Source organism: Sorex araneus, chromosome 1 (assembly GCF_027595985.1).
Source record: "Sorex araneus isolate mSorAra2 chromosome 1, mSorAra2.pri, whole genome shotgun sequence".
Classification (NCBI taxonomy): Eukaryota; Metazoa; Chordata; class Mammalia; order Eulipotyphla; family Soricidae; genus Sorex; species Sorex araneus.
In genome coordinates this window covers 437,745,789-437,766,070 of record NC_073302.1, presented here as the reverse complement: position 1 = coordinate 437,766,070, position 20,282 = coordinate 437,745,789, and the positions used below count along the sequence as shown (strand labels likewise).

General features: G+C 53.8%; 2 protein-coding genes across 2 annotated transcripts in view; both read left to right on the top strand.

The window, feature by feature from the left end:
* KDM7A (lysine demethylase 7A) overlaps positions 1-10,628 on the top strand; it is a 74,778-nt gene extending 64,150 nt beyond the window's left edge. The window contains exons 17-20 of the mRNA XM_055134044.1: positions 70-278; positions 2,231-2,316; positions 3,676-3,925; positions 4,267-10,628. Coding sequence (XP_054990019.1) covers positions 70-278; positions 2,231-2,316; positions 3,676-3,925; positions 4,267-4,361 — 640 coding nt within the window. The 3' untranslated portion in view covers positions 4,362-10,628. The remainder of the gene's footprint in view (positions 1-69; positions 279-2,230; positions 2,317-3,675; positions 3,926-4,266) is intronic.
* Positions 10,629-18,532: 7,904 nt separating this feature from the next.
* The window catches only part of PARP12 (poly(ADP-ribose) polymerase family member 12), a 28,348-nt gene continuing 26,598 nt past the window's right edge, over positions 18,533-20,282 (top strand). Inside the window, exon 1 of the mRNA XM_055143590.1 lies at positions 18,533-18,855. Within this exon, the coding sequence (XP_054999565.1) occupies positions 18,533-18,855 (323 nt within the window). The remainder of the gene's footprint in view (positions 18,856-20,282) is intronic.

The window sequence follows — 20,282 nt, the reverse complement described above, 5'->3', positions numbered from 1 at the left end:
GGGACGCCCCGGGGGCGCTGCTGTGCCCGCTGCTCCCCGGCGGCATCGCTCAGCTCTGGGCCTTTGTAGGGAGTGTCCGACGTCCACGAGCACGGAGGAGGAGGCGATTCAGGGCATGCTGTCCATGGCGGGTCTGCACTACTCCACGTGTCTCCCGAGGCCGGAGCCCAGCCCCGACTGCGGTGGGCACAGGCACGCCGTGCCGGCGCCCCAGGACTGCCACCGCGCCAGCCTCCCGGTCCGGCAGGGGTGCCGCTACGGCAGCCCCGTGGAATTCGGTAAGCCCCGTCGGCATCCGTGCCCCCCAGCCCTTGGCGCTTCCGGCCTGGTTGAAGCCAGAGGAGACGAAGGGAAGCTTTAGCGCCAAACGGGCTGCGCCGAAGGGCCGGGGCATGCACACACTGTAGACACACATGTCTTGGCCAAGGGCAGGAATCTAAGATGTACAGTGTCTGGAGCCGAGCGTTGTCTTCACGGCGCCTTCTCCCATGGCTGTTGCCAAACAGTGTTCGTTCCCTTCCCCAAACTGACCCGAGTGGAAGGAGTGTCAGTGGGCTCGGACACTCCCTCTTCCCTTTCGGGGAGGGAAAACAGGTTGTGAACTGGTTCTGGTTGAGGATATTATCTCTTCCACTCGCCAGCGAAGAGCAGGAACAGAGAGAAGACTCAGTGGGAATCCCAGCGATGCCCTGAGTGTTTTCTTCTCTGCCTTTGGGGGGAGTTTTGTCTCCCTGAACGTCTGAGGGAGACGGGAGGGACAGCTGATGGTCAGGCTGGCCTTGGCAGCCTTCTCGTGCCGGGCACGGGCCACACTTGTGTATGCGATAGAGATGACTCGGCGAAGCTCTTCCAGCGTGCGCAGACTTTGTACCTATTACTCACATGTCTGGAACTCGGGGCCAGGGAGACTGGACAGGGTTAAGGTGTTTGCCTGGTAGGCAGCAAACTTCGATCCTCACCTATGGTCCCTGAGATCTTCTAGAAATCACCCTGAGCACAGAAGTAGGAGTAGCACCAAAGCAATACAGGGTGTACCCTCCCCCAAAGCAAACAAACAAAACAGGTATCTTAATCTGTATGCAGGGCCATCCGATTTCAAAAATCTTTGCCTTTGGTATTAGATGAAGCCGAGGCTTGGAAATGAAGATGAACGATGCCTTGACAACATCACTCCTGGGAAATCTGAACTGAGTCCCCAAGTGTGACTCCGGTGGTTCCCTTTCTCCGTGACATCTGCTCCCTGCCCCTCCTCACCTCCTCCTGCCACTAATTCAGGTCCTACCATCTGATTCACCTGGGCACAGCAGGCAGCCCCCCAGCCCTCCCCTTCCAGAGCCTTCTCACCAGCTCCAGACTGAGACCACTGTCCTTTGTACCCGGGGGTCGGGGAGACCCTGCACCCTGCACCCTGCCCCGCCACCCCGCACAGCTGCTCTTCCTTTGCTGGGCTCTCTGCTTCTTGCCTTCTTCTCTGTGGCTCTTTGCTCCTTTGTCCGCCCCCTCGGCTTGTACATCCTTTCTGAGAGAGCATATAGAGGAGGAAACCCCCCCTTTTTTTTTTTGTGGCACATTGGAAATATCTTAATTCTGTCCTCCAGTGTAACAAATGGTTTAATCAAGGTATAGATTTCCACACTGGAAATTGTTTCTCCCCAGAATTTGCAAAACATTGCTCTTATGCCCCAGACAGGACGCACTTTCACATCTAAGTTCCCGCTTAGAGGATGTGGGGAGAGGAACCAGGTACAGGATCGCCTGAAGCAAACATTCTTCACTTTTGGAAAGGGGTTGGGGTGAAAAGAAGAAAAAGAAAAGAAATGAAGATAAGGATTTATTGCTAATGACAAAACAAATTGTTTTTCTATTCTGCCTCCTTATAACCTCTCTCATTCCATAGAATCTCATAATCTCTTTCTTCAGAGAAAAGGAAGTTCTGTGGGTATACTCCAAAATTCAAGAAAGTGTGTTTTTATTCTGCATGGGAAAATATGCCATTTTTATGTGGAGAAGGAGGTGCCTTTGGCCTCGCCTCTGCAGCCAGTGCTGTGTGTCCCTGAGGGCCGGCTTTGAGGGACGTTAGCTGCAGACCTGCTTCGTTTCGAGAGGGAAACTGTTTCTCAGAGCTCTAACATGTGCATTTTTTTATGCCAGCATAAAGTCTTCTGGTTTTCACCACGAGGCTCACTCTGTTCTTTGCAATCAAGTTTGTGGCACGATTGTTTTACTTTAGGGTACCACGTCAGGACGGAAGAGCACGATGCGAGGAGTCCTGCCTGGCCGAAACAGCCGGATCCAGCGTCCAGACTGAACCTCCAGGCATGTACCCACCTGCTGGAAACAGGGAGGGAGGTTTGGAACTGGCGTTTGCGTTTTGCGTTCTCCCTTTCTTTGTTTTAACTGGCACTAATTATTGACCGTTAGATTGGAAAAGCTAACCTTGATATGATGGCTGAGAGGACTTAGGGCTAGAGTGGTTTGGAAAAACATTCTTTGTTCAAGGTAGTTAAAAACAACTAAGCTGTTAGCACCTTTGGGCGTGAAAGGGTAGAATTCTGGTTGGAATGAAAACATACCCTAAGGATCTCTTTCATTTCTGACATTGTTTCTTGAATATTTTTCTATCATCTTTTTTTATGAATGATGTGGAGGTCACAAATTTTCTTTTCGCGAAGCCGGTCATCATAACACTCTATACTTTTTACTTCATGTCGCACCGATTGATGCCCGGGCCTCGGCTGGGCGCTGAATTGGCTCCTGAGGGAGGAGCCCTGTGAGGCCGGCTCAGTGCCTTGCGTGGCGAGGGCCCTGGTTGGACCCCTGGCCCTACGTGGTCTCCTGAAGCCCCCCTCCCGCCCCCTGTGCCCCCAGGCATTGAGAGTAACCCCAGAGCACTGCCAGAAAGCTAAAGGAGAACAGAAAGCAAAGCAAACCGTGCCCCTGCAGAACCTTGCTGTCGTCGTTCGGGTGCTGGGCTGATGGAACCCACAGCAGGGGGTGGGGTGTGGTGTTGGGGCCACGCCCGGCAGTGCTCAGGCTGTACTTCTAGGCTGCACTCAGGGATCACTCCTGATGGGATTTGGGGGACCATCTGGGGTGGCAAGGGATTGAACCCAGGTTAGCCGCATGCAAGGCATTATCTCCCAAGGTCCAGCGGGTGAGGCCCGTGCCCTGCATGCAGCTGTCCCCGGTCATATCCCGGCAGCACACGTGGTCCCCGAGCCTTTGGCAGACAGATCTCTGGGCCCAGAGCCAGGAGGAAACCCTGAGCACTGCTGGAGGTGGCTGCCAAGCAGAAACAAGCGCAGTTCTTCCTTGGACGGCTGGAAGAGGCTAGGACCAAATCCCTCGGCAGTTTGACTTTTGCCGGGGCACGAGCACGTGCTCTTCCTTGCGCCTGTGTGGAACACGCTCACTGGGTTCAGGCGTGAGCTCTTCCTCTATAGAAGCTGTGCATCCTAGACAGCTCCAATTCTGTTTCCTCTTGTTCCCCGTGAGACAGTAGGATTCTTTCTTTACTTCGGTCTGTGAGCTCTGAGACCGGCCTCCTCCCAGCCCGACGGGGGCTTGTCCATGCTCAGGAAACTCTGGCCCCGGCCCTGCTGTCTGTCTCGGGCTCTGTGGGTTTGCTGCTGCCCGCCCTCAGAACTCAGTGGCGTTCCTGCCGCCCTTCTCTAGGAGCTGGGGAGAGGCCAGAAGTGCATCCGGAAGGAAGGCGCCCCGGAGAGCTGTCCCAAGGCGCAGGGCAGGACTTCCGTGGACGGAAAGTTCCTGCAGAGCTCAAGCTTGGTCTCGGGGGCCTGCCAGATGGGGAATGGGGCAGTGAGCCCCGAAAGGCCGGCGGGTGACGCTTCCTTTTCCGTGCCCCTTCACCCAACCAAGAGACCTGCGTCGAACCCACCCCCCATCAGCAACCAGGCGACAAAAGGTGACCGGGCTGGTGGGGGGCCGGGGGGGGGCAGGGAGCAAGGCAGCTTAGGTCGAGGCGATCTCTGCACTCCCATGGCCCACAGCGCACTGCCTTTGGGACCCCTTAGCAGCCCCTTGTGCGCGGGATGTGGCGGGTCAGGGCTGGCACCTGGCGAGCCCCGAGGCCCGGGGCTGCCTCCGTGGGAGAGGAGGAAGAGCCTGGGCTGGCCGGCCCGAGGGCAGGGGAAGTGGCAGGTGTGGATGGAGGGTGCGGTGAGCCGGGGGAGGGGGGAGGGCAGCCTTGCGCCTGCTCAGGGCCACCCCGCACTCGCCGGTGACGCCCCTGTTGATGTTTTCTAGGGAAACGCCCCAAGAAAGGAATGGCCACGGCCAAGCAGCGTCTCGGGAAGATTCTCAAGTTGAACAGAAACGGTCACGCTCGTTTCTTCGTGTGATGACGCTGCTGTTGGGGCCTCTCTTCCCTGCGGAGACCATCCTTGGGGGGCAGGAGCCTGGCGCTCCGGCCGAGACCCCGCCAGGAGCAGTTTGTGCATGTACAGTAGGGAACACTGCCTGAAGAACAAAATGAACCCGATGCTGCATTTTCACTGTGCCACACCCACTCAGCAATAACCAGTTTGGACCTGGTGGGAGAGGAAGAACGAGGGTAGAACCTTAAAAAGGGACCTTGAACTGGCAAGGGTCTCTCGTCAGGGCTTGAATTTCATTTTGTTGTTGGTAGTGTCTTGACTTATTTTCAGCGGTAGGTTAAAGAATTATCAATAATTTATTTAACAGATTTTTTTTTAAAGTTAACAGCTTTTAAATTCTTTTTTAAAGCTATTTATTTGGAAGATTTCTGGAGAACTATCTCACTAATTTAGATTAAAGAATGTGAAGGTTTTTAAATTATTTTTGATAGTGTGCGTGTCGCCCGTGGGAAGAGCCACGGTGACACGGACTAGTCTGGACTCTTACATTTGCTATTCAGGTTAAAGTCTTAAACAGGGATTTGATGCATTAATTATTTTAAATTAAGATGTATATGAAAATCATTTTATTTTCTATATTTCATGTGCTTTTTATAAGCTATTCGCTTCGCTTTTGCTAACACCCAAGGTGCATACTGTTATCCAGGTCGATTCCCTTACACCCGCCTTCCCTCTGCACTCCCCATCTATCTGTCACTGTCACAAGCCCGTCTCCACAGGGAGATGCTTCCATAGCCCGTGTGTAAGGCGACAGCCACGGTCCCCACGCGTGCTCTTTGTTTGACTTTGCAATTTCCCTTCTAAAGCTTAACAGGCTTCTTGCATTTTCATTTTTTTGCTGATGAAATCTGGGTCCCAAAGAGAACAGCTTTAATCTCTTTTTCCCACTTGTGGGAGAAGTCTGAGAAACTTGGTTAAGTTGTTGTGTGTGTAGTTTTTCCAGTACATTTGTAACACTTGAGGGCCTTCTTCTTCGCACTGCTGGTGTTGGAGGCAGTCTCGCTCCTGCCACAGAGGTTATATTTTATGATACTTTGATTCAGTGTACCTGATTTCTTGGACAGTGTCATTTGACATCGTATATTCAGATCTGCATAATAAGCCGTGATGCAATAGGATTATACTATATTAAGTTGTATAGAAAAAGCATGTTGGAGTAGATTGTGTGTGTGCATGTGTGCGTGCTTGTGTAGGTGTATGCGTGTGCGTGTGTGCGTGTGTGTTTAGATTTTTATTTCTTGACCTTCTAAAGAATTCATTAAGCTGCGGATTTGGAGTAAATGGGTGCTTCTTCCAGTTTCTTCCATAATCCTATCTTAGCCAGTGCATATTGAGGGTAAGTATCTGGTTGAGCTTTAAGGAATCAATTCTCTGTGCACATTTTTTAAACTAATGCCAGTTTTTACTTGTTCATACTAGTTTCCATTTCGCCCCCACCTTCAATGTTATAAAAAGAAGTGATTTTGGGGGGTAGGGTAGCGATATTCCCAGTTCTGACTCTAGAGCTTTTTACAAGTTCCTGCAAAGAAAGTAAAGGCAACTAGGATAACACTTATTTTTGTGAAGAAGAAATATGACTGTTTTATGAATTTTTCTGAACTCAGCAATGTAGGGGAATACTCCTTTCTGTGCTTAATATCACTTGAGGATCTAAGAAAGTTTCAGGCCGCCATGTTTTGTGATTTGCAGTCAGATGTTTATTTTTCAAAGAGAAATATTTCGTACTCTGTCTCCATTCCAGTATAATTTGTAAGTTGGCCCCTTAAGGTCCAGGTAATTGGATTACGCCTGGATCTTATCTGAGTGTCAAAGAAGAATTATTTTTATAGAAGTATCGCATGTCTATACAATGGCCCTATAAACTGTCTCCACCTTGCCCGAGTTAGTTTAGGATTTGATTGGTCATTCTCTCTCAGAATGTTTGACTGATTTTCTCACCTGCCCCCAGCAATACCTCACTCAGAGGATTTTGTTCTGTAGACACCATTTTAGGGTGACAATGCACACATTTTTGTTTTGATTGAAGAAATAAGAATTATAATTTTTTTCACCTACATCATGATTTATGTTCCTTTTTTTTGATTTTTTACATTTTTCCCACTTCTCTAATAAGTATCTTAATGATCTGACTTCTCACTGTTATGAAAACAAAAATAAAACAGTTCATTTTTATGAATTAAAATTGTGGCCAGTTTCTACCCACTGTACTTAGGTCAGTAAATTTTAGGTAGCTAGTATGTGGGATTTTAAGTTATTGTCGACCCCCCTTTTGGCAATTTTAATCCAAGTTTTAAAAAACAAAACGACTTTTAGTAAGGTAATGTATCCACTAAAATAGAACACATCGATCTATCATTCTCTGAATTGGCAAAAATTCAGCTACCGATCCAGGGAATCTCGGCTCCAGCCTCTTGTCAAGTTCCTGGCCGTGAGGCGTACCTTTGTCACAGACAGATGATGAACTTTCTCGTAACCGGAGTCAGTATGTGGACTCCGCTGCCAGACAGCCGTCATCTTTGCCACAGCCTCGTTCATAAGCAGTCCCACCACCCCACGCCGCAGTGTAGAGAGGAAAACAGCCAGGGGGCCCCTCGCTGGTTCTACAGAAGCCTAAACAAAGGGGTCAAACAATAATGGTTTCAGATGTGGATTTTATTGTGCTGATGGGTCACACTTTTAACTCCGTGGAGTCAGGTGAATGACTTCTGTTCTTTGAGCCCACTGTACTGTCATTCGTGATGTCATAGATGAGTGTGCTCTCCAGTAAGAATGCACAGTGATGACCAGGAATCCAAAACTGGCTGTTTTAGAGAGCCGAATCCTCAGTCTCATGAGCCTCATGAACATCAGTTGGTTTCGGAAGCATGCACAATGAAATCTATCAACTGAAATCATAAATGCAGAGAGAAAGCAGGCCCGTCTTATCACTACTTAGCTCAAATGCTGTTCTATTTTTCTAGTAATTCCAATTACTACCTTTCAAATGAGCCCTCTCATATTTGTTTAGATACTCTCAGCAGATATTTATCAGACATGTAACTCATACCCAACACTACTTAGTACTTGGGGGACTACAAAGTTCAAGATGTGGTCTTGACCTTTGAACTGGATCCCCCAGGAAATGAGCAGTATTATTTTTATTGCTAAGTCACCTTAAGCAAAAGAGGGTGTCTGTTCCCATCTGGGCAGACACACAAGAACAGTTAATTCATTCCCACTGAGATATATAATCCAAGCATAGAAGGGGAAATACGATAAATTTTTTTTAAGTTTCAAAGTTTCAAAACCATCTCAGAAGTCACTAATTGAATGTAGTAATAGGGATGTCTGCTGCAAAAAGCAGGGCACCTGGCTCTGATCTGAATTTGCCCATTTATGTATCACCTACATGACCTTGAGTAAGTCACTTACTCTCCTGGGTTTTAGTTTTCTCATTTGTAACTCTGATAAAAACATAGTTTGGCAAAGCAGTCCTTAACTTACTAGCATTGCCTATTTGCAGAGACTCTACCATCATTTAAGTTGCAACTAATAATTAACAAATGAATGTTTATATATGTTCTTCAATGAAACTGTGGTCTCACACAAAATCTGTTTCCTATCAAATATATGCCCAGAGCATGCTTTCTCAAAAACAGATCTCAAGAATCTCTTCTAAGGTGCTGAATTAAAATCAGAACCAGGGCTTTGGAAAGGAAAGAAAAGGAAGTGAACTGATTGATGGGCAAAAGTGCGAATGTTTATTTTCAAGTAAGCGATGTATATTATACTCCAGCAATCATTAAGACCATTTAGCAGTAATCAAAAGCTAGCTTTGGGTTTTTCCCGGAAAGGAATTGGGGTATCACTGCTGTGGAGACCGCCGCCTCCTCAGGGCCAGGGCATGATCAGGGAGCTGGGACTGCAGTGACTTTGCAGACGGGAAAGATGAGAATGGACCAGGACTACTTTGGGGCGCTGGCGAGGGCGAAGCCACAACCTAGTGCAGTGTCCTGAGGTGATGGGAGGGAGGCAGGACATCTCCTAAAGAAAGGATCGTGCCTTGGTGCAGAGCTCCAACACCGTCCCGAAATCCCGGCCCAGTGACCCTTGCAGGGTTTCACCTGGAGGCGTCGCTCACGCCTCTCAACTGGCATTATTTCTCAAACATATTTATCATGAAATAGCAAACTAATTGTCACGTCTTCCAAGAGGTGAAAGATCACCAGGCCCTTTGGGAGCCCCTAGGGCTTTTTTCGAAGCCACTTTGAAAAGTTGGAGCCCCGGTGAAAGGCTGAGGGAGAGCAGGTCACGTGTTGGTGAAGCACCTCGGTGGCACCGAGGCAGGCCACCCCTGGGATGACCTTGACTCCCCGGGGGCTTCCTGACCCCGTCGCCTCACGGAGCCTCTCCCCGGCGGCCTTGGCAAACTCATGAGCAGAAAGGCAGGTGGCAAGGAACAGGTGGCGAGGGGATGGGCTCCCTCGTCGGCCGTCTGTGGAAATGACCCCTCCAGCCTTATCAGACCGCGGGGAGGCCCTGCAGGAAGCTGCCCGCAGACCCCCACATGTGCAGGTCCCGGAGCAGCGGGGCCTTTCCCCACCCATTCTAGGTGCTTCTGCGATGCTTCCCTCCTGACCGGGTAGGGAGATGGGCGGCCCTTCACGTCTTCCACCCAAGGCTCTCCCCTCTCCCCTCACCCCTTCTAGTGTCCCAAAGCTTTGTGATAACCAGTGTTGGGATTTTCTTTTTCTTCTTCTTCTTCTTTTTAAATGAGAACAAACTTCAGTGATTCTTCCAACAAGTGTATCTGCCCCCTATGACTTCACTCCTCGGCCCGGGGCCTCCCAGGAGCGAACCTATGCAAGATCGGCCTGCGCCCGCCCCGCCTCACTCTGCTCCAGAAAGCAGTGCCGGGCGGGACTTCATCCCAGAGACAAACCCCATCTTTTTTTTGGCTGTTTCCTTTTCAAAAGATCAACCCCGTTTCCCCCTCAGGACTCGTCGCCAAAACCATGATCATAAGTGCTGGTATTTAAGAGTATTTTGCAGGAATAAAATAACGCAGACACGCTTGCAGGTGGCCCCGGGCAGCTCCCGGTTGGCATCAGTTACCTGCCCGAGGTTGGTTCCTCGCCTGGAATCCTCTCTGCACTAAAGAATTAGAATTCCCCGGCGACTGACTGAGAACCTTCTCCTTGGTAGTCAGGAAGCTGATGTGAAACTTGAGTGACACCCCTCCCCCCCAGGTTATTTTGTCTTGCAGAAGATACTTAAACCAAACTAAGGGCCTTACATTTATCGTTAGACTGATGAATCAAAAGCTATAACCTCAACTCTTCCTCCGCACGGCCCGGGGCTGCCAGAGCAGCTCGAGGGCCGTGAGGGCTGAGCTCGCACTGACGCAGGCAGCGCGCCCGCACCGCTGCGGGTTGCGTTTCCTGCGGAAAAGACTTTTCTACTTTTACTAGAAATTAAGCCATAACAGTTTCATGCTGTGGAAAGCGGGGGGAACAGGTCCATTTGAAGAGATGATATAATAGGCGTTTTCCCAGGGACTGTGAAAACGTCTCACATTGCCAGTGCTTCAAGCAGGTTTTTATTGGGGGTCGGGTGGGGTGGGCAGTAGTATGGGCGGGGTAGTGTGGCTTTAGGGGGTGGAAATCTGTGACCTTTGAAAGAGGACAGTTGTTGGCAATGGTATTTACTAGTTTTGTAGTAACGTTCTGCTAGCCGCACTGACTTTCCTGAACTGATTTTTTTTATGCCCGTGGTTCTGGGGGTGGGTGGGGCTCTCCTCTCTTGCTGGGGTGCCTGCAGAAGAGTGTCCTGTCCATCTGTGGGGACAGGTGGTGAGTGTGCATGTGTGTGCCCTGGGCTGGCAGGGAAGTGGGGTGCTGAAGCTTTAAGAGCATTTTTTTTTCCCATTCCTAACAGTATTTCCCATCTTTTGCCTGCAGGCAGGGAAAGTGTATAGTATTTATTTGGTTTCTCTTTCAGATTTGTAAGTCTTTAGCTTCCATTGGTTCTTATGGGGCGTCACTCGTTTCAAGTTGTACTGGGTATTCTTGCTTTTCCAATTTCTGTATTTCAAAATAATGAAATTTAAAATTGTATTACTTCTGTTATGATTTTTTTGTTTGTTTGTTTAGCATTTGGTGTATTTTTGCTCCTTTTGTTTGGAAATATAAATGTTGAAAGTTGTATCAACTGTGTCTTCGAAAGAAAAAAAAAATCTGAATTCTATATCCAGTTCTGGCTTTGGTTCGCCTTTTTCTGCTTGACAACTCGGGGGCGGGGGAGGAGAGGCTGCAGAAACGGGGCCAGACGCCTACCCCTGACTGTTGGTACTCACTCAGAGGTGAGAAGGCGCATGTCTGCACACCTCTTAGAGGTGCTGCTGTCACAAAGCCTTCAGAGAGGGCAGAAGGCCCGGGGTGGGATTGTCCTGTGGCCAGGGGGATGGCACGGTGGCCAGTGGACATCGAAAGGCACTCATGTCCCACAAATAACACAGGTCCCTTGCAGTGTGCCAGCAGTCTAGGAGAGAAGGAAGAGTGGCCAGTCCTGTCCTGGGACAGCGTGGGAGGCCCCTGTGTCCCGTGGGTGTCGGGGCAGCATTTTGGGAAGGACAGAAAGAGGGCCGGAAGGAGTGCCCCGCTACCTCCTGGCAGTGCCGTGGTCCTGCTGACGGAGCCCACTACTCGCCTCCTTCCTCTCCTGTCGGAACCAGCTCCTCAGGCTTCCGCCGGACTCACGGGTTTCCAGCAAGCAGTGGGAAGATGCCTCTGTAGCTCTTGGAGGCCCACCCTCCCCCCCCACCTCCCGCATCTCTAGCAAGGCCCCTCTGTTTTATTCCACTCGAGCGCTAAGCTGCATCCATGACCTATTCTTTTGGGGAAAAGGTCATTTCCTTTCAATTTATTCCTTGTGGCTCCTCGGCTGGAAACCCAGTCATGTGCACGTGAGGCGGCTGCTTTGCCCACTGACCCCACTCCAGTGCCGCGTCGCCCCGTCTCAGGTGAGAGCTGGACAGAGGATGTCAGTGCCCGTGTCTGCAGGCCCCGCTCAGTCCACTCTGCTGGGGAGCAGGAGAGATTTCCCCCAAGACTCCACAGGCCATGTGATCTCTGCCAGATTGGTTTCCTCTGGGAATTTTCTATTTCTTTTTTGCTGTTGTTGTTGCTATTATTATTATTATTATTATTATTATTATTTTATTTGCTTTTTGGGTCGCACCTGGCAATGCACTCAGTAATTATTCCTGGCAGTGCTCAGGGGACCATTGGGATGCTGGGAATCAAAACCAGGTCAGCTGTGTGCAAGGCAAACGCCCTACCCGCTGTGCTATCGCTCCAGCCCCAGTTGTTATTATTTTGACTGGGGCACCTTGTGGTCCTTAGGGGCGAATATATTCCCGGCTCTGTACCCTGGGATCACTCCTGGTGGATCTGATCCCGGGCACCTATGCAATCTCTGGAATAGAATCTGGGTCAGCCATATGCAGGGCAAATGCCTTAACCTCTAAACTATCTCTCTGGCCCTCTAAGTACTTTAATGCTTTCAGTTATTAAAAAATGAATGGGGGGCCAGAGTGATAGTACAGCAGGTTCGGCATTTGCTTTACACGCAGCTAACCTGGTTTGATTTTCAACATCCCATACAGTTCCCCAAGCACCACTGGGAGTAATTTCTGAGTGCAAAGCCTGGAGTAACCCCTAAGCATTTCCAGGTATGTCCCAAAAAGCCAAAAAAAAAAAAAAAAGTAAGTAGATGGGTCTGAGAAGTGGCTTGTGGATTAAGAATTTCTTTGTTGGTGTCCATTGGGTGTTGAAAGTGTATTTGCTGGCAGAAGTGTCTCCATCTCTTCCCCAAGTCTGGACCTTATGGAAGCAGATCAGACGTTGGCTCACATCTCCTAGTGGGGAGAGGCTGCCCTCAGTATCTGGGGACCGGGGAGGAGCCCTATGGCCCAGGGACCTTCCCCTTATCCTGCCTCCTACTTGCACTCTTGGTGAGTCACATCCCGATCCTGTGACTCTGCCTTCCCAGAGCCTCAAGTCCGCTGCCGCCTGCAAACACCTTCTCACCTACCCTGTCTTCATTTCTCTCAGCTCCCCTTTTCCCTACCATATCTCAGCTTCCCTCCCTCTGTCCCCAAGTCCCTTTTTACTTTGGGGGGGAGCTGCCCCCAGCGGTCTTCAGGAGGTCTGAACTGCCAGTTCTCCCCTAATCAGGTAGGCAATTCAGTGCAGGGGCCTGAAGGTGTGATGCTGGGGGCCTGGGCCACCTTGATGGTGCTGGGAACCTCCAGGGCCATATCCCGGTGTTGTTTGGGGTGGGAGAGGCTCTAAGGTCACACCCAGCTCAGGGGATCGGGTAATGTCAGGAATCAAACTCGGGACAATCGCCAGCAGTGTTCATTCTGGAGTTTTGTAAACCCATCCAGGCTACAAAAGGAGAGAGACTCAAAGGCCCTCCCAGACACGGCTGGTGTCGTCAGCGGGGTCTCCTGAAGGGAGCCTGGTCACGGCAGAAGACCCTGCTCACAGCTGCTCTAGATGCCGCCCTCCCTATTCTCTCTGGGCACCTGGGGAGCTACAGCCTATACCCATACCACTGTCCTCTGGACACTTTGTCACTAAGCCCTCCTCTTTTCGGCATGCCAGAGAAGCCGTCTTCCCTCAGTGGGGTCGTGTCGGGAGCGGCACCTACACATGTAGCACTTATGGCACTCCCAGCCTCTGGGACCCCTTGCCTCAAACTTCCCTTGTCTCCCTCCTACCCAAAAGTTCAGACATATTCCTCTCCTGATAGGGGTCCTGGGAGACTCATTCCAACTCGTACCAGGCCTGAGAGCCACTGTTCTTTCCTGGAAAATTCTAGAACCTTGTTGAGCCTCAGTTTCCCCTTCATGGGTGGCCTAATCTTCCTAGTGTCCTGCTGAGGGCAGTAGGGGACAGGACCTTGGCCCATGACAACCATCTCAGCTGAGTCTGATTTGATCGCCTCACACTGGCTCCAGGACCAATGACTGTTGAGCCTAAGTTACACATAGTCACAGGACTCGGCTAAAGACGGAGAGGACCCCCAGGGAGGGAAGCCACAGCTGTTCTAGAATCCTGGGAAGTGGCCTCCAGTCTGGAATGACACAGGTGAGGGAGAATGGGGGTGCCTTGGGGGACCCACTGAGATGAGGCTCACTGAGGCTGTGAACTCCCGCACACGTGGGTCACGTGGTTTGGGATTTTCCCTAGTTTAAAGAATGTTTAACTTTGGAGTCAGACACACATGTGAAGGCTGGAGAGAAAGCACAGTGGGTAGGGCACTTGCACACAGCTGAGCTGATTCCATCCCACCTACCTCAACGGTCCTCCTAGCCCAGACACGAGCGATCCCTGAACACAGCTAAGACTAAACTGAGTACTGCCGGGTGTTGCCCCAAAACCACACACAGAGACACATGCATCTGTCTGAGGTCTGGGGAGCACCCCAGAGCCCCACGTGAGAAGTTGGCTGGGGCATGCTGGGGACCTGAGTGGGCAGAAGACTGGGCCAGGCCCCCACTGTGAGCTTCCTAGGAGGTTGTCTGCTCTCCAGCCATGGAGGGGACGGGGCCCTGGAGCCCCTACACTCCAGAAGAGAGCACTAAGGAACTGACTGGGGCCTCTGCGTGTGAAGGTTGGAGTCCTCACAGCTCTGAGCCAGTCCCTTTTGCCATGCAGGCTTGTGGGAAGGTGGCAGGTGCTTCCCCCATCCCGTCCTCATCCCTCTCGCCAAGTCTCCATCTTGGCACATCAGATTAGCTGGAGCTCAGGGACAAGACTGGCCCATGGGAAGGCTCTTCTGGGTCTCCTCACCTCTGCAGGCAGAGCCTGCTGTGACCCCAACTTGGCCCTTGTCACAGCCATGTCTGTCCCGACCCAAAGTGGCATTGGCTCACAGGCCAGCTGCTTCCTGCTCCTCTGAGGGTCCCACAGGCATTCACCCACCCTTAGGCCCATAATGGCCTCAGCAGTGACCCCCCGCCTCAAACCCCAGGGGCTACCAGGCTACACCCACACCACACCAAGTGGCAGGCTCGGAGCAGCTCTCAGGGACAGTCTCCTCAGGGGTCTGTCTCGTGCACCTGTGCAGGGGAAGCTGGGAGCTGCTGAGGGGCAGGGGGCGTTCCTGGACAACAGGACTCGGGCTATCCCGGGTCAGGGGAGGTGAAGTTTCCAGAAGGCAGGGAGAGCTGTGTGGAGACACCCTTTGGCCACAGATGAAAAACAAGATGAACAATTCCCAGATTCCAGGACCAAAGTTCTACAATTGCTCACACAGCAAACAGTGCCATGCGGACAGACTGCTCCATGCCCCAGGACACAGTGGCAGAAGGTGTTCAGGGAGCACACCCTGAAGAACTGAGTTACCCTGCCTCCACGCAACACAGGAGCTCTCTCTGACCCGGGAAGAGTGGCATGAGATGCAGTGTCAGCAGGTCAGGAAAGAAAGGACAGTCCCAGGAGAAAGTGAGCCCTGCAGGCCAGGCACGGCTGACCTGACAATTCCCTGGTCCAGGCCTGCTTGACATGGTGGAACCCTAACTCCTGGCTGGCTTGCCAAATTGTGTCCTCAGTGATCTGGTTCTGCCACAGATGGGGGTCGATCAATGAGAAACAAGTAATAGGTAGAGAAAGGGCTTCTTGGTGGGCTGGAAGATGTCCATCCTAGAACCATCTTGTCTACACAATCAGAAATAGCAGATAGAGGACAGCAGAAAGGTCTGTTTTCACAAAGAAAGCAGCAGCTTGATCAGTTTCATTTTTTGGGGGGGGGGGTGTGAATTGAATTTTTTGATTCTGGATCTTTTTGTTTGCAATGTCAGGAGCCAAACCCAGGTCTCATGCAATATTCCTGGGGAACAGTTCTAGAAATAAGGCGTTTCAAAGATCCCCTGTGGGCATCTCATCCCTCAGCAACTCCTTGTAAGCTCCTTGCTTCCTTGGAAGCATAACTTTTATAACTATTGCCATAACTATTACCTGTAGCCTCAGCCAGCCTGGGTGTGAGAACATTCACCAAACAACCCCAGGGGAGAAGCCATGAGGGTAAGGCCAGTCCCAGGAAGGCCAAATAAATAGGAGCCTTTTCAGGCTATTGGGCAGGTCAAATAATGATGGATATTTGTTGGATTTTACTTTGGGGGCACACCCAATGGTGCTCAGGGCTTATTCCTGACTCTGCACTTAGGAATTATTCCTCACGGTGCTTGGGGACCACATGGGATGTCAGAAATTGAGCTGTTTTGGTCTCATGCAAGGCAAGGGCCTTATCTGCTGTACTAACTCTCCAGCCCCATGATGGTTATTTGGGATTGGAGCTTATTCTTGAGAAGAGCCGCAGCTCTCTTTTAGTTACACATACGAGGAAGAGGCTGTTAATTCCCAGAGCTGGTTTTGGAGCTTGGGAGGAGCAGCACAGACAGAGGGGAAGTTTAAGCTTATGCAGCTTTTACTGAGACGCAGCTGTTATTTATTTTTTGGCCCCACCTGGTGGTGCTCAGGGATCATGCCTGGTGATGCTCAAAGGACCACCTAAGGTGCTGGGGAGCTAACCCACATCTATCACATGTAAGGCAAGCACCCTAATGCTATGCTATTGGTCCCCAGCTTTAAAAAAAAAAAAGCTAAAGAGTTGTTTGTTTTTGTTTGGGGGCCACACCCAGCAGTGCTCAGGGATCATTCCTGGTAGTACTCTGTGGACTATATGGGTGCCAGAGATTGGACCCTGGTCAGCTGCGAGGTAAGTGCCCTACCTGCTGTATTATCTCTCCAGCCCCTAAATGCTAAATAGTTGGTGTAAGAATTTGGCTTTTTCCAGTGCTCTGAGAATTGTTGACTTGGATCAATTTTGCTGGTTTTTCATTGTTCCTATAAAAGGGCAAACTCGTCATGGGCAGAATTCTTCCTTCCTCTTGGAAAGCCATTACATCCAGCAATATTAAACCACAATTCAAATGAAAAGTTACACTTAAAAGTGAATTTTCTACTTTTCAACCCACTGCAGAGAAGCCTGTGCTTTCTCCCTGATATGACTCTCCCGTCTTTCTTTTTCTCACTCACACTTAAGTTAGAAAAGAAAAATTTTTTGTGTGTTTGTTTTGGGGCCACACCAAGAGGTGCTCAGGGCTTATTCCTGGTTCTGTGCTCTGGGGTTGCTCCAGGATCACTGCTGGCAGGCTGGGGGACCCTATGCAGTACTCGAATAGACTCTTGGCTGGTCAGATACAAGGCCAAGCACTCTACCCACTGAACTATCTCTTCGGCCCCTCTAAAATTTTTAATAAAACCATCGTACTTCACTAAACAATTTTTTTTCCACACAGCTTAAAAAAAAATCTAGATACATTTCCCTTCATTCTGTCCCTTCCTGGTTTCTTTTCTGTTTTCTGAAGCTTTTTCTTTTTTGGCTACACCTGGTGGTGCTCAGGGTTTATTCCCCTGCTCTGCGCTCTGGGATCACTCCTGGTGGTGCTGGGGGACTCTGTGGGGTGCGGGGTACAAAACTCAAATGGCCAGGTGGGAGGTAAGCACACACCAGTTGTACTATCTCTAGGGCCGCTTAAACAGAAACTTTCACGGGCCAGAGCAATTGTACAGTGCGGAGGGCGTTTGCCTTGCACACGGTCGATCCAGTTTGATCCCCAGCATCCAGTATGGTTTCCTGAGCACTGCCAGGAGGAATTCCTGAGTGCAGAGCCAGGACCCTGAGCACCGCCGGGTGTGACCCCAAAAGCGAACAAACAAAACCAAAAGAAACCACCACCACCCAAAAAACAACCCCCCTGAGTTCCTTAAAAATAAATGTATGATTTATCATCAGTACAAGTTTCCCTGTATACTTATTTTGTATCCCCATCTACTCAGGATCCTGTAAAGATTTTCTAGGTGGAAACGGTCGCCATTGGACAAAATTTCAGAGGTCCCTATCGCTCGAGTCCACCTTCCTTCGGCTCCTCACCCACTGACTGACTCAAAGATCTTGCGGCTTAGGCGAGGCCGTAGACACCGACGTTCCTGTGCCGTCCGAGTCCTGTGCTGTGCCCCCTTCTTCCCCCCTCAGCGCCCACCTCGGGCGTCACGTCCACCCAGCCCCGCTGTGCCCCTCCCCCTCCAAGGCCACCCCGCCATGTCCTTCCACACACTGACAGGATCTTCCCTCGGTCATGGTTCGGACTCGTCTATACCGCAGGCCCCACCGCCTCGCCAGATAATCAGGGGCGTCCTTGGGGATCAACCGCACCACCACCACCGAGTCTTAATGACGGGGTGGGGTTATAACGAGAAAAGGGGGCGACCGGCCCTGTGAGACTCGGACCGAGGCCGCCGCGTTCCCTAGACGCCTTTATACCCAACGCGGATCTCGCGAGGTTAGCAACCCGCGCCGGACGCTGCTCTCGGGGCGCGGGATCGGGGGGGGGAAGGGGAGGGCAAGGCAATCCACGCGGGATCTCGGGTTCCGCCTCCAAGTCACGTTGACTCCGCTGTATCCTTCCATACAGTTCTAGAATGTTCCCGGGACGAGAAAACCGCACGGGCCGGATGCGCCGGCAACCAGACGTGGAGAAGCCGCCGCCGGGCCGCCGCCGGCCGGGGAAGCGCCTCCATCGCCCGTCGAGTTGGGGGAGCGCGGATCGCGGCGGCCCGACGGCAGCCCCGCCGGCCGCCCGGGCGCCCCCCGCGCCCCGCGCCGAGGGCTCGCGCCCGCCGCCATCGAAGCGCGCCCGTCCCGCCGCCTCCCGGGAGGCGCCTCCTCAGCCGCGGGCCCGGCCGGCCGGCACCATGCACCGCGCCTTCGTCCCCGACGGCACCGAGGCGGCGGCGGCCCCCGCGGGCGGCGGACGAGGCGGCGGCCGGGCCGAGGCGGCGGCGTGGCCGGGCGTCGCCGCGCTGCTCGCGAGCCACGGGTGCCCCGTCGCGGCGCCGTCGGCGCGCGCCCAGCTGGGCATCCTGCAAGCGCCGGGCGCGGCGGCCGCGCAGCTGCGGCCCGGGGGCGTGGCGTGGCCCTTCGACTTTCCCTGGGGCTCGGCGCTCGGCGCCTTTCGCTTTCGTTTCCCGCAGCCGCCCGCGGCCCGCGGGAGCCCCGTTGGCCGGCCGCGCGTCCCCGCCGTCATGAGCCAGGCGGCGGCCCTCCGCGAGGCCACCCGCGCGCTGTGCGCGGCCGGCGGCGCCCTGGAGCTGGACGAGCTGCGCGGCCGCCTGGCGGGCACGGGGGCCGCCGAGCCCCTGGAGCGGCTGCTGCGCGACGGCGCCCGCCTGGTGCTGGCCCAGCGCGAGGGCGCGGGCGCGGCGGCCCCCGAGCGGGTGGTGCTGGCGGCGTCCGAGCTGCGCCTGTGCCGCGCGCCCCCCGGCGCCAAGGTGGGCTGCCAGGGCTTCTGCTCGCAGCTGCACCTCTGCAAGTTCATGGTCTACGGCGCCTGCAAGTCCAAGGCCGGGTAAGGCCCGCCGGGGCGGCCGCGGGCTGAGGGGAGGGGAGCGGAGAGGAGGGGCGTCTCCTGGGGCGGGGGGGGGAGGGGGAGACGCCCCGACGGCCTCGCGGGCTGGGCTGAGGGGGGATGAGGGCTGTGGGGACGCCGCCTCTCCAGGGGCGCCCGGGCCACCCCGCTAGGCGACGGGCGGGGGTCAGCGGTCCGGGACGCGGCCCTCGAGGGCTGCCCCGACAGCTCCGCGGGCTGAGGGGAGGGGCCGGGACGCGGGCCCTCGGGGGAGGGGGCGCTGGCTGAGGGATTGGGGTTCCGGACGCCGCTTCCCAGGGCACCGCCCTCACGCTGTGGGGACGGGGGCGTCCCGACGGCCCCCCCGGGCTTTGGGACGCCGCCTTTCTAGGGGCGCCAGGCCACCGCGCAGGGCGGGGGGGGGGCAGGGGTCCCGGACGCGGCGCTCGGGGGCGCCTCCTCAGTGTCGGGCTCCCGGAGGGGCGCGGCCGTGAGGGGAGAGAAGGAGCGGCCCCGACGCCGTCTTGCAGGGGCGCCTCCTCGGGTGGGGGCGGGCCCCCACCTTGCGCGCTCAGGAGCGCGGGAGGTGGGCGCGCCGGGGAGACTAGAGGGGGACCTAGAGCCGGCGGGGACGGGGCCGCGGGGGTCTGCCCGGCCGCCCGTCGGCCCCGCTCCCCGCCGGGGGACTCCTCGGCCGCTTCCCCGGCGCGTCCTCCGCGCGGCAGCAGCCGGTGACAGGCTCGAAAGCCCGGAGCCCTGGCGGGCGGCTCTGAGCCGACTCTGAGGTTTCCTCTCTGGGGGGAGGGGGGCGCTGAGGAAGACGGAGCCTCCGGGAGGGGGCAGGGGAGGGCACGGAGGAGGAGGCTCCTGAGAAGCAGCTACTTCTCAGAGAACATTCTAGAAGTGTTTGCCGGAATATTCTAGAGCAGTGGCATTTGCCCAGGGAGCATCCTGGAGCCCAGTTTGTCAGGACCGAAAGGGTGGGGAGACCCGGTGCGGGGAGCAGTTTTTTCTCTGCAGCGTTGGCTGGGTAGAGTTGGTTTGGCGTGTGCCCTGGGGCAGCACCCTCCCCCCCCCACACACACACAGTGGCCACAGCCTTGGGGTGCTGGCTTGTGCTGTGTGGGACAGCTCGTGCCTGCCTGCACCCCAGGAATGAGGTCCATCCCAGAGTCTGAGCAGGGAAAGGGGCAATGGAGGAGGAGGTTCCCAGGCGCCCTGAATCTTCATTATCCCAAGTGGTGCAGTTAGATCTGGCAGTGTAGGGGTCTCCGGGGAGAGAGAAGCCCAGGGAGTCCTCTGTGCCCAGCCCAGTGCGGCCTCCTTGGTGGATCCTACTTGGCTGGTGAGGGGGTGCAGCCATCCAGTGGCAGCCTGTCCTAGACCTGGATTTGGGGATGCTGACAGTCCCTGACCTGGTATTAACA